Source organism: Tenrec ecaudatus, chromosome 6, assembly GCF_050624435.1.
Source record: "Tenrec ecaudatus isolate mTenEca1 chromosome 6, mTenEca1.hap1, whole genome shotgun sequence".
Taxonomy (NCBI): domain Eukaryota; kingdom Metazoa; phylum Chordata; class Mammalia; order Afrosoricida; family Tenrecidae; genus Tenrec; species Tenrec ecaudatus.
Genome location: NC_134535.1, coordinates 25428827 through 25444358, shown reverse-complemented (window position 1 = coordinate 25444358; position 15532 = coordinate 25428827). Strand labels below are relative to the sequence as shown.

General features: G+C 45.7%; 1 protein-coding gene across 1 annotated transcript in view; it reads left to right on the top strand.

The window, feature by feature from the left end:
• The window catches only part of ANO4 (anoctamin 4), a 454720-nt gene that overhangs the window by 365357 nt on the left and 73831 nt on the right, over positions 1–15532 (top strand). Inside the window, exons 11-13 of the mRNA XM_075553208.1 lie at positions 4116–4222; positions 10578–10633; positions 13569–13690. Of these exons, the coding sequence (XP_075409323.1) occupies positions 4116–4222; positions 10578–10633; positions 13569–13690 (285 nt within the window). The remainder of the gene's footprint in view (positions 1–4115; positions 4223–10577; positions 10634–13568; positions 13691–15532) is intronic.

The following is a 15532-nucleotide window of genomic DNA, read 5'->3' as shown; positions in this document are numbered from 1 at the left end:
TTTGTCATATCTTTCCCTGTCTGACGTCTCCCTTCACTCACTTTTCTGTTGTCTGTCCCCCAGGGAGAAGGTCACATGTAGATCCTTGAAATCGGTTGCCCCTTTCCAACCCACCCGCCCTGTACCCTCCCAGTATCACCACTCAGACCACTGGTCCTGAGGGGATCATCCGCCCTATTTTTCCAGTTCCTATCTGTACCAGTGTACATCCTCTGGTCTAGCCAGACTTGTAAGGTAGGATTGGGGACATGATAGTGGGGCGGGGAGGAAGCATTTAGGAACTAGAGGAAAGTTGTATTTTTCATCATTGCTATATTGCATGCTGACTGGCTAGTCTCCTCCCCAAGACCCTTCTGTAAGGGGATGTCCAGTGGCCTACAAATGGGCTTTAGGTCTCCACTCCGCACTCCCCTCCTCATTGACTATGGTAAGATATTTTGTTCTGACGATGCCTGATACCTGATCCCTTCAACACCTTGTGATCTCACAGGCTGGTGTATCCATCGTACATTCAGCAGTGCACATTCTGACTAAGCGCATCCATTGCAATCCCCTCCAGGTGCTATCACTTATCCCCTTGCTTCCTAGGTTTCCTGATTCCATCCTCCTCTTTCTCTAGCCTTCTGGACTCTTTCCTTGGGCAAATGCTGCCCTTTTGACCCTCAGTGGTCAACTGTTCTAACCCATCGGTGAGCTCGGGTCGAGTCCTGAAGGGAAACGAGGGGTTATAGGCTTGAGGGGTTCCGCTAGTTTCAATTGACCAGTAAACTGGTCTCTTGTAGGATGGGGGGTTTCATTCCACGTTTACTAATGCGATCTTTTACAAAGCAGGCGTTAGTGGTAGCGGGGCTGCGTCTCTAGCTCTGCTGGGCTCAGGCTGGTGGAGAAGGATGTTTGAGTAGCCCGTCCGTCCACTGGACTAATGGTCTCCATGCACATTTAGATCCTCTACTTTCTTCTTTCCTCTGGGAGGGTAGAGACCAGAGTTGCACCTCGGATGGCTACGCACACTCTTTCAAAGCTCTGGTCACTGTTCCCCACAGTAGAATGTGGAGCGCCGCCTTTGTGAACCATCCTCTGCCCACTGACGGCTATATCTCCCGAGACAAAGGCCCTGACCCCTCAGGCCCAGCAGCTCCTCCCCACAAAGGTGTTTGGTATGTCTAAGAAGTTTTCATACCTCTGGCCCTTGAATACCACATTCGTGGATATTATCGCCGCAAAAGGAAATACACCTTATGTCAGGAAGATTCAGCCATAAGGAGGTGACTGTAGAGGCTTAGTAGGGCAGCCTCTGGAGCCAGACTGAGTTCAAATCCTGGCCCTGCTCCTTCATATTAGATTGGCTGGGAGCATATGTCTCGTAATTGTTTTGATTCTTCATCTGTAAATAAGTACTAACCTCATGCGTAGTTGTAAGGGTTGAATGCCTTAATATGTCCAGAGTGCTTAGAACAGATCCTAACATGCACTGTATTGTATGTTTGCTCCCACTGTGGAACATTCAGGAATAAACTGCCTATAAGGACGAGAGGAGAAAAATAGTGAATCTTGTCCGTGGTTTTTGTTATAGAGAACTATTATGTGTGCTTCCGAAATACAATGTGATGCTCTCAAAAAGGAAAGAAGCAGAAGCCCATGTAATGGCGGAGGGTGCTGGGCTCTTAGCCTTGAATTGTCTTGTCAAGCCTGATTGTGCTCATCAGCTTTCATACATCATCTGAAATTGTGAGCCGGAAATTTACTGTTGTTGTCAGGGCCGTGATGACATCTTTGGTGTTCAAATGCAATGGGCTGTCTCAAAGGAGATGGAGAGGCAGAGAAGGAGCACATTTGTTACAACTCTTGATTTTGCTCTCTTCCTTGATGGCCATAAAAGGTTCCAGAAACCTCCATAGGGAGTAGAAGGTAAATGCTGCGTTTAGCTCTCACCTCCCAAGTCAACCTCCTGTTTCTGAGAACAACCTTCCAATACAAAATACAAGAAAACAGTGAGAGGGAAAATACTTCTCGAGGAGACACGTATGATTTACATATGTTCCTACAGTGTCAGTCTTTCTCTCATGGTCTGTTATCCTGCACTCTCCTTCCCAACTCTGTCAGCAAGCCCAGCCCAGCCCCCGTCTGCACCACTCTCTTCCAGTCTACTTCTCTCTCTTCCTCCCGTCGTATGAGTAGCTGTTGGAATTTCCTCGTCTTCAAGAATTATAAATGAACATTTCATAACAATTTCCCCAACATAAACCTCATGATTCTCATATATTCCTAAAACCCTGCCCTGGCTGCAGAAAGTGTCATAATTCATCCTCTTGCCCCAAGGAGCTCATGTGTGGAAGGAGAACATGCACATCCAGCTTGAGTCTGCTCTTCTTTTCTTGTGAGCATGCTCGTTTTGCTGTCTGGTCTACCTCCCCTGCCTGCCAGACTGTAAGCTTCTCAAGAACGTGACTGTTATCAGGTTTGTTGTTAGATGTTGTTAGTTGGTTCTGATTCATAAGGACCCTGTGTACAAGAGAAAACCTGCCCGGTCCTCTGCCACCCTCACAATAATCGCTATGTTTCAGCCCAGTATTGCAGCCGCTGTGACCATCCACGTGAGGGTCTTCCTCTTTTTCAGTGCCACTTGACTTAACCAAGAATGATGTCCTTCTCCAGGGACCGGCCCTTCTGATAACATATCCGTACTTTCACCGAGAGCAGGATTGCTCATTCTTCTGGCAGCCAGCGCACAGTCAACATTCTTTGCCCCCACCACAATTCACAGGCGTAATTCAGTTGTGTTTACCACTGCCTAATGAGTACCTTATAGAGTGCCCTCGGTGATCCTGTTGGAATGATACCAAGAACCTTGTTCCTTCGGGTAAACGCATTCATGAATGTACTTGAAAGAGAAGAGTCAGTGCAAAGGAGAACGTTCTGACTTTCTTTGGGACGTGAGTGCAGCTACAGGGGTAGGGCAAGGAGACTTCTGACCTGGGTTGGAAGGGGATGGCTGCCAATTTAATTCATGGTGTTTAATTCATAGGTGCCCAATAGGTGTTTGATAAGCTAATACACATTACATTTTATGAAATAATTCATACTATTTCTAATATATCATTCACTACTTTCCTGGGAAGGGATGATTTTATTCTCCAACAAGAGCTGGAGCCTCAGCTCGGTCAGTGTAAGACATGAAGAAATAATAATAATTTAGAAATCATCAAGGGTTCATAGCGGGAGGGAGGGAGAAAAAGTGAGGAGCTGATACCAAGGGCTCAGTAGAAAGCAAATGTTTTGAGAATGATGATGGCAACATATGTACTTGACCCAATGGATGGATGGATGGATGGATTGTGATGAGAGGTGTATGAACCCCTAATAAAATGATTTTTTTAAAGAGAGAGAGAGAGAGAGAGAACTGGATCCTCTGTCCCCTGTGCATCCTCTGTCCCTTGCAGAGTCTCAAGGGGTAGCAATGGAGCTGCATGTGTGAGGCCCAGTGACAGACTTTTGGGTCCGGCAGACCATCGGCTGAGAAACCCCATCTTAAACGTACTCTTGAGGAGGGAGCCCATCAGGAAAGAAACATGGGAGGAGGGGGAGAGATGGGAGCCGTGTCTGGAGACATGCCTCTCATCTCTCGCTAGAGCCAGGCCAGAGCTTGTTAGGTACTCGTGCATCTACCTACTCAAGGCAGGGTCAGACCGTCAATTCCCTCAAACCACAGGTTGTTAGGATGGCAGGGAGGTGCAGATGGCAAAAGAAGATAAAAACAAAGTGAGTTTTGAGTTGAGTTCAGTGGCCTTCCTGAGGGGGATAAAAAGGATATGAAACCTGCACTTCCCATTAGTTTAAGGGTTTGTTTGTTTTCGTTTGATTTGGCTCCAGCTCCTTCCTGACATAATGAGGTGAGTGCTCAGAATACTGGGGACCCCAACTACTCAGACTTGTGAGCCTGGGGTCTCTGGTGTGACCTCTGGACTCTCTCACGCGGGCCCAGACACAGCCTCCCTCTGACTGACTCACGGCAAAGTCACCTCCACATGAGTAACGGCCAATTCTATCAGAGACTGTTCTACCTGTTCGTGACCTCCGGTTAACCCTCTGCTTGTGTTTTCAATATCTGTGTGCAGCTTCATCATACACAACAAAGACACTTTCTTCAACAATGCCACGAGAAGTAGAATTGTGCACCATATCTTACAAAGAATAAAGTATGAAGAAGGAAAGAACAAAATTGGTAAGTAGTGGATTAATAGACTATATGCACACGTGCACACACATGCTGTCTACAAACTGTATTGTGTGATTTGGGACTGCAGATCTTTTTCCTGGCAGTATTAAATCTGGAGTGGGTTCCAAGTGGGTTCCACGTTGGGCTGATAACCACAAGGTCAGCAGTTCAAGTCCAGCAGTGAGTGGGATTATTTTGTATTTTTCCATCCAGAGATGCATATAATGGATACAGGTGTAAGTGCTCCCTCAATGGATACTTTTCACCAGGGTAAAACCTGAACACCAAACAGTAAGCCAAGCTCATGCCATCAAGAGCATGCCAACTCATAGTGAGCCAGCAGCAAAGAACTGCCCTGTGGGTTTTAAAGGCTATGAATCATTAAGGGACCAGAAGGCATCTTTTTGCCACAGAATGGCTAGTGGGTAACATGTAACCCACTGTGCCACCAGAGCCCCTAAGAGCTGAGCACCAGCCTGTAAATTGAAATAGCATGCTGTCTCATTTACATAAGATCATAGAGAACTTCTCCCAAATCAATACATATTTATGTAAAAATCCATTATATGCCAATCACAGAGCTAAATGTTAGGGGGATAATCACTGTTGTATTTTGAAACTATGTTCAAGAATCTGAAGGCAGGCAACACCGTAAATATGATCGAATGAAGAAAATAAAATGGGTGATGTTATGAAGACAGACTGGTAAAAGTGGGGTGAATTCAAGCTAGCTGACACTGGGTGATGCGGGAGTGCTTCACCGAGGAGGTGCCATTTGAAGCCAGTCTGCAAACATGGAGAATTGAGTATTTCAAGCAGAGGGAGCTTCAAGCACAGAGATGAACTGTTACACTGAAGTAAAGTCTCCAAACAAGTAACATCTCCTCAAACCAAACAGCCTGTGTGATTTAGCCATGTTTATGGGACTCTTCCATGCCAAATTACCAAATTCCCTACCTTATTAAACAGATTATTATATAACAAGGGATTTTCGATAAAAACTCACAGCCATTGAATCGAGTCGGACTCACAGTGACCTCATAGAACTGCCCCTGTTTCCAAGACTGCAACTTTCTCTGGGAGGAGAGAGCCTCCTCTTTCTCCCATGGAATGCCTGGTGGTTTCAAACTCCTGACCTTGTGCTTAACAGCTCAGCGAGCAACCCACTCCATCAGAAAGGGAAGTTTGATAGCTTTGTAAGCCTGTAGAGAGCTAGTCTCCAAGACCCACAGGGACGGTTCTGCCCTGTCCTTCAGGGTTACCACAGGTCAAATCCACCCAGTGGCAAGGAGTTTGGTTTGCTGTTGTTTGCTTGGCAGTTGTCTTTCTCTCTAGTCCAGCAAGAGTCGTGTCAGTAGCTTGAAATGACCAATATCAGTAGCTTGAAAGGTCCAGTCAGAAACAAAGCCGTACATAATGAACTTTTCATAGGGGCTTTGTGTACTGGGGGAGGGCTAGAAAAGGGTAGAGAGAATTCTGAAGAGTCAAGGAATAGCAGAAATGGGGAGGAGCAGCCATCCTTGGGAGACACCCCAACCCCACTGCCGCCCCCACTCCCTGTTCCCTTGGTAGGGCTGAAGTTCAAGCCTCATTGGGAGGTGTGGTTCCATTCACCAGGGAGCAGAGCACATTGCTGAGGTGTGGTGCCCACTGAGCCCACTGGAAATGGGCTCTCTGGGGACTAGGGGACGATCCATAGGGTAGCACTGTACCTTCAGAAATCTCTACAGAACAGCCCGAGCAAGTTCCGGTGGGGGGGCAGGAGAGAAGGGGGGGGTGTTTTTGTAGAGGGGGGACTGGTTGGGGGGGTATGGTCAGCGCTGGCAGAACCACTACACTGTGAAGCTGTCTTGGGGAAGGTGCTATGTGTTGCTAGCCACTGTGTACTGCAGAAACTGGGCACTGTAGCCCTCACTGCACAATGGGTTACGAATTGAGCTGCTAACTGCAAGGTTAGCAGTTCGAAACCACCAGCCTCTCCAAGGGAGAAAGATGAGGTTTTCTACTCCCATAAGGAGTTACTGTCTCAGCAGTCTCAGAACCTCACAGCAGGGATATTGTACCCCTGGTCTGTAGGGTCACTATAAGTCAAAATTGACTGGATGGCAGTGAGCTTGGGGTCTGATTGAAGCCTTGCACAGCGAAAACCTGTCCAAAGGAAGTAGCACACAGCCACCAGAAAGCATAACCTCTCCCTCCTCTGGTGTCTCTGTAGTGCCCTCTACTGGCAACGTTTAGCATTGTGCTAGCAGGCCAGGAAAAAATAGTTACAATGGTCCATCTAGTGTCACTTGTTGGGCTGCTAAACTAAAGATCAGCAGTTCGAAACACCCACCATGTTATGGGGGAAAGGTGAGGCTTTCTACTCCCATAAAGATGTACAGTCTTTGAAACCCACAGGGGCAGTTCCACTCTGCTCTATAGGCGGGTCGCTGTGGGTCAGAAACGACTTGATGGCAGTGAGTTGGTTGTTGGTCTCCATAAGTACAGAACAGGCAATGAAGATGCTTTGGGAGCGGAGGGACAATCAATTGATAACTGGCCATGGCCGAAAGGGCCTGCCCATCTAGCAGGTGGGGTGTAGATTTATAGGAAAATTGAAGGACCTGAAGTAGTCTAAACAATTTTGAAAAAGAGAAAGGTTAAACAACAAAGATATGTCAACCAAACACATGTGATTTCAAGAGCTATTATTACAGATCTAAGAGAATGAAGACAGTGTGGGTGGTGTTAATGTAAAGATGGATGAATGTATCTACAGAATAGAGAATCTAAGAGGAGACCCACAAGTACATTTTTACAAGGGCACTGCAGCAGACAAAGATGCAGGGACAGCTCAACATCCGTCTGTACAAAGAAATGAATTTCAATCCACATATAAGAATTTACTCAAAAATGGATATGTTGAAATGTAAAGTTAAAACTTCGCATCTTTCAGAAGAAAACATGGGAGAAAAATCTTTGTGACCTTGAGTTAGGCAAAACTGCCTTACCTACAGCACCAAAAGTAAATCAGAAAATGAAAATTAATAAAGCAGACTTCATCAAACTTCACGTGTCTTTTCTTTGAAGATAGGATTAAGAGAGTAGACAAGAGGAGTCACAGACTGAAAGAAAATAGTTTCAAAGCATGTGTCTAATAAAGGGCTTATATCTAGAATATATTTATTCTTTCTAAACTCACTGCCATCGAGTCGATGCAAACTCACAGTGACCCTATATGACAGGGCAGAACTGCCCTCTGGGCGTTGAAAGCCACAAATCTTTCTGCCAAGGAGCAGCTGGTGGTTTGGAACTGCAACCTAATGGCTAGCAGCCCACTGCATAACGACTACATCACCAGGGTTCCCAGAGTACATGAAGGACACTGAACCATCAGTGTTTTAAAATAATTTTCATGGGCATAAGTCTTGGATAGACATCTGAACCGAAAATATATAAAGACGGCAAATAAATATCTGCAAATTTTCGGTATCAGTCCATTACAGCAAAGCAAATTTAAAGCCACAATGAGATACAACTTCATGCCTATTTTAATGGTTAAAATTTAAAGTACAAACCATAGCAAATGTTTGTAAGGATGTGGAAGAACTGGAGCAGGCCTGCATTGCTGGTTAGAATATAAAATTATACCACTGCTTCAGAGAACAGGTTAGCAATGTTTTTTTTAAAAAGTAGCCACAGCAAATATGGTTAATACAACTGATTGTTATAAGAGCCCCCAATAAAATGATCTTTTAAAAAAATTAACCATGTGTCTATCATATAACCCAGCCAGTCATTCCACTTGCAGGTATTACCCCAAAGAAAGTATAACCCATACAAAGACTCATTGTTACCAGTAGTCACAAGTAGGACTGAAGTATGTTCATAACAGTTTTATTTTGTACCAGCCAAACACTGGAAGCACTCCAAGTGCCCATCATTAGGGGAATATATGTACAGATTGTGGTATAGCCAAGTGATGGAATACTACTCAGAGTAAAAAGGAATGATCGAATACACACAACAACATGAAGGGCTCAAAGCAATCCTGCTACGTGAAAGAAATGAGACCTAAGAGCACATACGGTAGAAAATGGTAGAAAATTCGAACTAGTTGGTGTTGATCAGTATTTACTTTGGAGGTGGTATGAAGGGTGAAGACCTTCCAAAGGGCATCATCCAATTTGGAGCATGATGGATGTAGTCACTATTTGAGTTGTGCTCATGGAATAGAGAGGGCATAATGGTTACACGTTGTCTGCAATCGGCAAGGTCGGCAGTTCAAAACCACCAGCTGCTCTGATGGAGAAAGATGGGCTTTCCACTCCAATAAAGAGTTACAATTTCGGCAACTCACAGGGTCAGATCTACCCTGGCCTATCGGGTCTTTATAAATGGACATCAACTCAAGGCAGTGAATTTGGGGGTTTGTTTGGATGGTTTCATGGGTATATAAACACATCAAGCCTTTAAAACCTTTTGTTTTAAATATCTGAAGTTTATTACATGTCAGTTGAATCTCAATAAAGAAGTTCCTGAATGGTGCAACCAATTAATGCAGTGGGCTGCTAGCTGAAAAGTTGGTGGTTTGGGTCTATGCAGAGGCACCTAGGAAGAATGGCCCGGTGATCTATGTAGAGAAGAATGATGTAGGGATGGCATCCGACCACCTCCAGGCTGCACAAGGGGGAAGGAAAAGCCCCGTCATGAGCATTGGCTGGCCAAGGCCAATGCTGATAAGGCTGAGATCAGACATGCCTCTGCTCTCCAATTGTCCCTCCCAGGGCACTCGGCTTCTCAGCTGGTTGGATAATTCATTGCAATGGTCACACATAGCTCACAGACAACACTCATGATTGTGGAGTTTATTAATGGAGTTAACAGCTTTTAAATGCTCAGGCAGGCCAGCCTCTTCTCCGCTATTCTTAGAGGCAGGCCATATGGCATCTCCGTGCCTCAGCCATACGGCGTCTGTCCTGCTCAAGCAATCTTACAGAGCTCTTTTATGGCTGGCAATAAATACCCAACAAGCCTCAGCCTTAAAATGTGCTGCTCTCTATTGGTGGGTCAACAAACCTAGCTTTCCCAATTAAGTGTTCGGAGGAGGCTCCCCTTCCACCAGTGGCCTCCTTCTGCCCAAAGAAGCTCAGCTTCCCTTGGTCTGTGAGCTGGGGCGTCCACTGCTCTGTCGCACACTCTGGCTCCTGGTTCTGCTGCTGTTGCTCCACTTGGCATCAAAGCTGTCTCCTGGATCCAGAAGGCTCAATGGACAGGAATCTCGGTCCAAAGGCCTTTCCTGCTGGTAGAGAGATACCCTCCTCTCACACCCTGCACCTGAGATGGCTCATTTTATACCCAGCAGGGTGGTACTCAGAATTAACCCTGTCAACAACTACAACTAAATCCTATTAGTATCTTCCCCACCATCTCCTCCTCACACTAGTCTGGAAATATTCATTTGGTAGGAATAGCAAAATTATGGCTAGAAGAATCATATTAGAAAATTCACTAAACCGCAGTCTACTTCAAAAAATGTAAATCAACAATCGCAGACTCTGTAGCACGCAGCCCTTCTTTCACCCCTGGGGGAGTCATGGGTAAGAATCAGCTCCACAGAAACTGGTTTGGTCTTGGTGTGACTTCCATGAAGATATTTTGCAAAGATCAGTGTATTCAATCCTTTCACTCACAGCCATCAAGGCGATTCAACTCAGGGGCACAATAGAACAGAGCAGAGCTGTCCCTGTGGGTTTCCGAGACTGTAAATCACTGCAGAAGTAGAAAGCCTCATTTTCTCCCATAGAGTGGTGGTGGTGGTTTTGAACTGCTGAACTTTTGGTTCAGCCCAACACACGACCCACTCCGTTATCAGGGCTCCCTATCCAACCCAATCCCCCCATTTTATAGACAAGAAAATTGAGGTCTGAAAACAAGAGCACTTGTTGAAAGTCATATCACTGGTCCAAAGCAGAGGAATTAATTAAGTCCATGTTGAAGCTTCTTAACAAAAACAGAACTCCTGCCACAAAATCACTGTCATACATGATCGATTAGACTACTCTCTCAGCACATTCCCTTCTCTGTTGTGCCTGTGCCTGTACTAAGGGTGCTTCATAGTTTATTTATGTTTGAAAACCTGAATGTCCAGACACTGAGCTCACTCTCCCATCAGATCACAAAGTATTTTTGTTTAGTTTAGTTTTTTTCTTCCTAAACACTTGTCCTCAAATGGATTTGAATCACTTTTAGAAGGCTGGAGTGTTGTGTTTTTGTTTTTGTTTTCTTAAAAAAACAAAGTACCATCCTCACATTGGTTTTGAGCATTGTGGGGATTCAAACTTGTGTCGATGCTAACTAGACCCTTTCATTTGTTTAGGTCTGAATCGTTTGCTCACCAATGGCTCCTATGAAGCTGCATTCCCCCTGCATGAGGTACTGTCACGTCTTACGTCTTCTTTTAGTTCTAACTTCTTGTTACTGAACTCAGCTTTGGGGGACAAAGCCAGTGAGCATGTTGATATGACATTGGTTCTTAATGAACTTACTGTGTTCACTAGGTGTTTAGTGAAGGCCTCCTGCTCCCAGCAGAGATTTTATTTCTGCCTCGTGGCGTGTAATTGAAAAAGAGTACTTGAACTAAAAGTCACTCAGCACGAATTCACAGGAGTGACTGGGCTACTGTAAGTCATAAAATTCAAGAGTCATTGAACATTTGCCTGAGGCCTCAGACTCGGGGGGCCCCGTCTTGAAATGTATAGCCCAGGCAGCAGAGAAATGCATAGCTCTCCTTGAAGCCGTGGAAGGAAATCATGTTGTAAAGTTGATGGCACAGAGGATGAGAAATGGAAATTATTAGTATTTTACTCACTCCTGCTCATCCCAGATGTGTAAGTATTCTCCTTATTTACTGCATGATGTGCATCACATATAAATACTCTCATGATTGTGTCTATTTGGAGATGAGATCTGGGATGGTTAAGGCTAGAGTTTGTTTACACATTAGTCAGGGATGTGATTCTCATTATTGGTGAGAGATCATTGTAAACCTCATGCTATAAACACGACTCTCTCTAGGCCACCAATGCTGTGGCATCTAGTATATGAAGATCAATACCATGACTCCAATTATCTGACGTTGTTGTTGTTGTTGTTAGGTGCCATCAGGTCAGTTTCAACTCATAGTGACCCTGTGCACAGTAGAAGGAAACACTGCATCGTCCTGCGCCCTCCTCACAGTTGTTCCTATTGCCTGAGTCCATAAATGCAGCCCCTGTGTCACTCCATCTCATTGAGGGAGGGCCTTCCTCTTTTTTCGCTGCCCCTCCACTTTACCAAGCACGATGTCCTCCAGGGACCGGTGTCTCCTGACAATATGTCCGACGTATGTAAGACAAAGTCTTGCCATCCGTGCCTCTATGGAGCACTCTGGCCGTATTTCTTCCAAGACAGATTTGTTTGTCCTTTCAGGAGTCTGTGCTACTTTCAATGTTCTTCTCCGGCCCCACAATTCAAGATGCATTCAAAATACCACCTGATACAAGTCAACAGATCAACACCAAACATACTGTCCACCGATAGATTCCGACTCAGAGCAACCCTCTAAGAGGAAACAGAACCTCTCTTGTGGTTTTCTGTAACTAACTCTTCACAGGAGTAGAAAGCCTCAACCCCTCTCCTGCACAGAGGCTGGTGGTTTCAAACTGCTGACCTTGTGGTTGGCAACCCAATGCACAGCCCACTGCACACCAAGGCCCTTCTCACACTCACTAGCCCGCTTGACACCATTAGATTGATCGTCAGCATAGTCTTCTCTTAATAAACAAGCCCCCTGTCACCAAGTCTACTCCGACTCATAGTGACCCTCTAAAAAGGCTTTCTGAGATTGGGGCTCTTTCGGGGAGCAGACAGTCTCCTCTTTCCCCTGCAGAGCCTCTGGTGCGTTAAAGAATTGACCTGTGGTTAGCAGTGCAGTGCTTGGGAGTGGCGGCGCGGGGTGGAGATAACAACCTTGATAGCTTGCCAATTGCCATTTGAGAAATCCAACCGTAGAAGACGAGTTCCTCCAAAATTAAACACAGAAAACTTCTTGTTTGGATTACAATGTTTCTTCTCTTGATTTTAAAACAGAAGGAGGATATAAAAGGTGAGACCAAAGGTAGTGGGGGGGGAGTCTTGTTTATTAAGAAAACTAGAAGCTGCGTCTGAGAGCCCATTTACAAAGAGCCATGGATGCGTTTTGAAGAGCACCTTCCTTGTAGGTCAACTGAAGGAAACCCTGTGAGAGGAAGTCCCCAGAGCGCGATCAGGGAGTCCTGGGGGGCAATGGTGAGGTGGTCAGCTCCTAACCAACAGTCGCCCCCACCAGCTGCTCAGAGAACAAAAGCATGGCCATCGCTCACATGAAAGGCCAGCATAGGGACATAGACGGGGCGGTTCTATTCTGCCGTCGAGGGTCGCTGTGAGTTTGAATCAACTTGGGAGTGCCAAGCAACATCATGCTGGCACTGCCCAGGAGGGAGGTTCAGGGATCACTGTATCTTCCCTGCTCCCCAGCCCTAGTGGGTCCGGAAAGAGCAGGGTCGGAGCCATGGGTAACAGAGCAGCATTGGGCTAAGTTGTGGGTGATTGGGTACGGAGATGTCTGGGGAAACATGCTACTCGCGGTCACACCGCAACACAGGGCCTTGTGCATGGCCTTCTTTCCAAGCCAATGAAAAGCCTTGTATTCCGAAAGAAGAGAACCTGACTACTTTCTGCCCCTTAGAAAGCTCCTTTTCTGTTTGAGAAACTAGCGCTGCCACGATTGACCTCCAATGAGCCCCCTCCTCTCTGGCCCTTGGTCTCCCCATGGGGTCAATAAGGAGACTGAACGGGCTGAGAACTATTAGAATTCCGAGAGGTGGCTTCCGGGTCTGCTTTTAGCTGGGCCAGGGAGCTGCTGTGGTTCAGCAACTAGTTTCTCCTGCAGAAGCCGGGAAAGGAAAGACGGAGTCTTGGGCGCAAGCTCTGGACTTGACACTTCATTCAAAGCACAGAACAAACCAAGCGAGACAGATAGAACCAGTTCCCTGATGGAAGAGGTCGTTGAGGTTCAGGGAGGTGTGGGGGCTTGTCTGGGTGCTCATAGTGAAAAAAGAGAGACCTAGAGTGGAACTCAGTTCCAGCCTGCTTGAACCCAGCAAGCGTGCGCACAGACACTTCAGGAAGACAACGTCCGGAGTAATCAAACTGTAGACATTTGATCGTCTGGACCCATCCTCTCACCCTACCTTTTCTCCCTCTGCCATAAGGGTTTAGTCTTGCTATCAACTTTTCCTTGAAGCTCTGGTGCCTGTTCCCTCACCAGCAGTGGTGTTTTCTATCCCAGGGAGGTTACAGAAGTAAAAACTCCATTAGGACCCATGGAGCGGAAAACCACCGGCACCTGCTCTACGAGTGCTGGGCCTCCTGGGGGGTGTGGTATAAGTACCAGCCTTTGGACCTTGTAAGGTGAGTTTTTAACTGGCTGCAAATACACAACTAGTACAGAAGGAGTAGGGCAAACTGCCAGCAGAGACAAGCCTGGGGTGGAGGAAAAGGTCGGAGGTGCACAGCTCTTGCTCAAGTCTGGCTTCTTCCCAAGAGGGCGACTCACTAGGGAGCCATGGGCCACTTGGTAGACCAGTTCTCCCTCCGCTGATGGCCTTTCCTTTAGCAGAACTTTAAGAAGAGTCCCCAGGGGGAGCTGCAAAGGGGTTTGAAAGCCCCCCCCTCAAAAAAATCCCATTCTCTTTTCATTCCATTTCCTCACAAATTCTGAAGACCCTTTGGGTATGAGACCCATCAAGTAGCCCATAAGACTGCATCAGGAACAGGTCTTAGAGAAAGTTTCCACAGCTCAGATATGTGAGAAATAAGGTAAAATGCACTAATACTATGCAAGTCAGAAGGTGAGGTGCTGTGATTTCGATACATTTTAGAGTACTTTTTTTAAAAAAATGATTAATTTTAAAAGCTTAGCCCTTTAATATACAGTTTAAATGAAAAATAAAAAGGCTGTTTAATCTCCAGGTCATAAAAAACCTATCAACTTTTAACCTGTGCTAATTTTTCAGTGAAAGTGTATGTCTTGAAACTTTCTCTATCTGCCCAACTCTTTGCCAGAGCCAAATTATTCTCTGACATCTCATTATTCATGGGGAGGCTGATTGTTAAGATGGGGTGATGATGCGCCACACTTCATGGGTTCCTTATTAAGGAGAAAGTCATGTCTCATTTCCCAGACCTATTGTACTTGTTTCCCTTTTACTGGAATCCTAAAAAAATTTCAACACGGGGCAGGGGGTGGGGGCTTGATGATAAGACATCTCATTTCCCATTTCATCTCCCTGGAGAGTCATTCATCCTGCCCAAACCCCTGTTACCTTGTTAGCTAGTGTTTACTCCCGAGAATCCAAGGACAATGATGGATTGTGTCCTCTTCTATGTGTTGGTGACAGATGACCCATAGGATCTGGGTGAGTGGAAAATATTTTCTGAGATGAGATCATTTTCCTTGGACGAGTCAGAATGCATGATAAAACCGTGGAGGGGGTGAAAATAAAAACAAATTCTCTTCCCAGACTCAGTCACATATTACAGTAGTGTATTGATTAAACATTCCAGAAAATTGCTGCAGGCAAAACATCTCCCATCAATGACAATATTTTGATTAAGATGTTGCAGTTAGTCAATGAGTCTTAATCAAGCACCTACTGTGTTTCTAGCGCTGTGCTAACTACTGTTGGCAAAGACAAATAGAAGGTATGGTCTCTGACTTTAGGAAACAGAGTTTCTTTACAGGACAACAAGCTTTATATACTTCAGACAGCTAGAAAACAGCACAGGACCATCTGCAATGAGGAAGAGTGTGTGACAGAGCCCAAACATTGTACAATGATTCACAAAAAGGGAAAAGCATGGGTGTCGGCTAGAGTATCTGTGGGAGGTCGGCTTTGCAGATCTGAGCCCTGGAAGAATTCCTGTGTTGGCCAACAGGAAGAGGACTGGAAACAACAAAAAACCCTTGACTAGAAGGCAGCTATAGAGCACTGTGGGAGTCACTGCTTAAACAGTTCTTGTTCTATTCATTGCTTGCTCTCAAATCGGACCACATTTTGCCGTCTCCTCCGCCCCTGAATTTAACTATAGCCTGAACTGTGGCAAGAGTTCTCTCTACTCGATTTCTCTTTTCCCAAACTAGTCCCGCTTCCCATCTATTCTTCAACCGACTCCCACAGTGATCTTCTCAGAACACGAATCTGATCATGTCCCCAACTGGTTAAAACTGTTCATGGTTTTAACACAGAACAA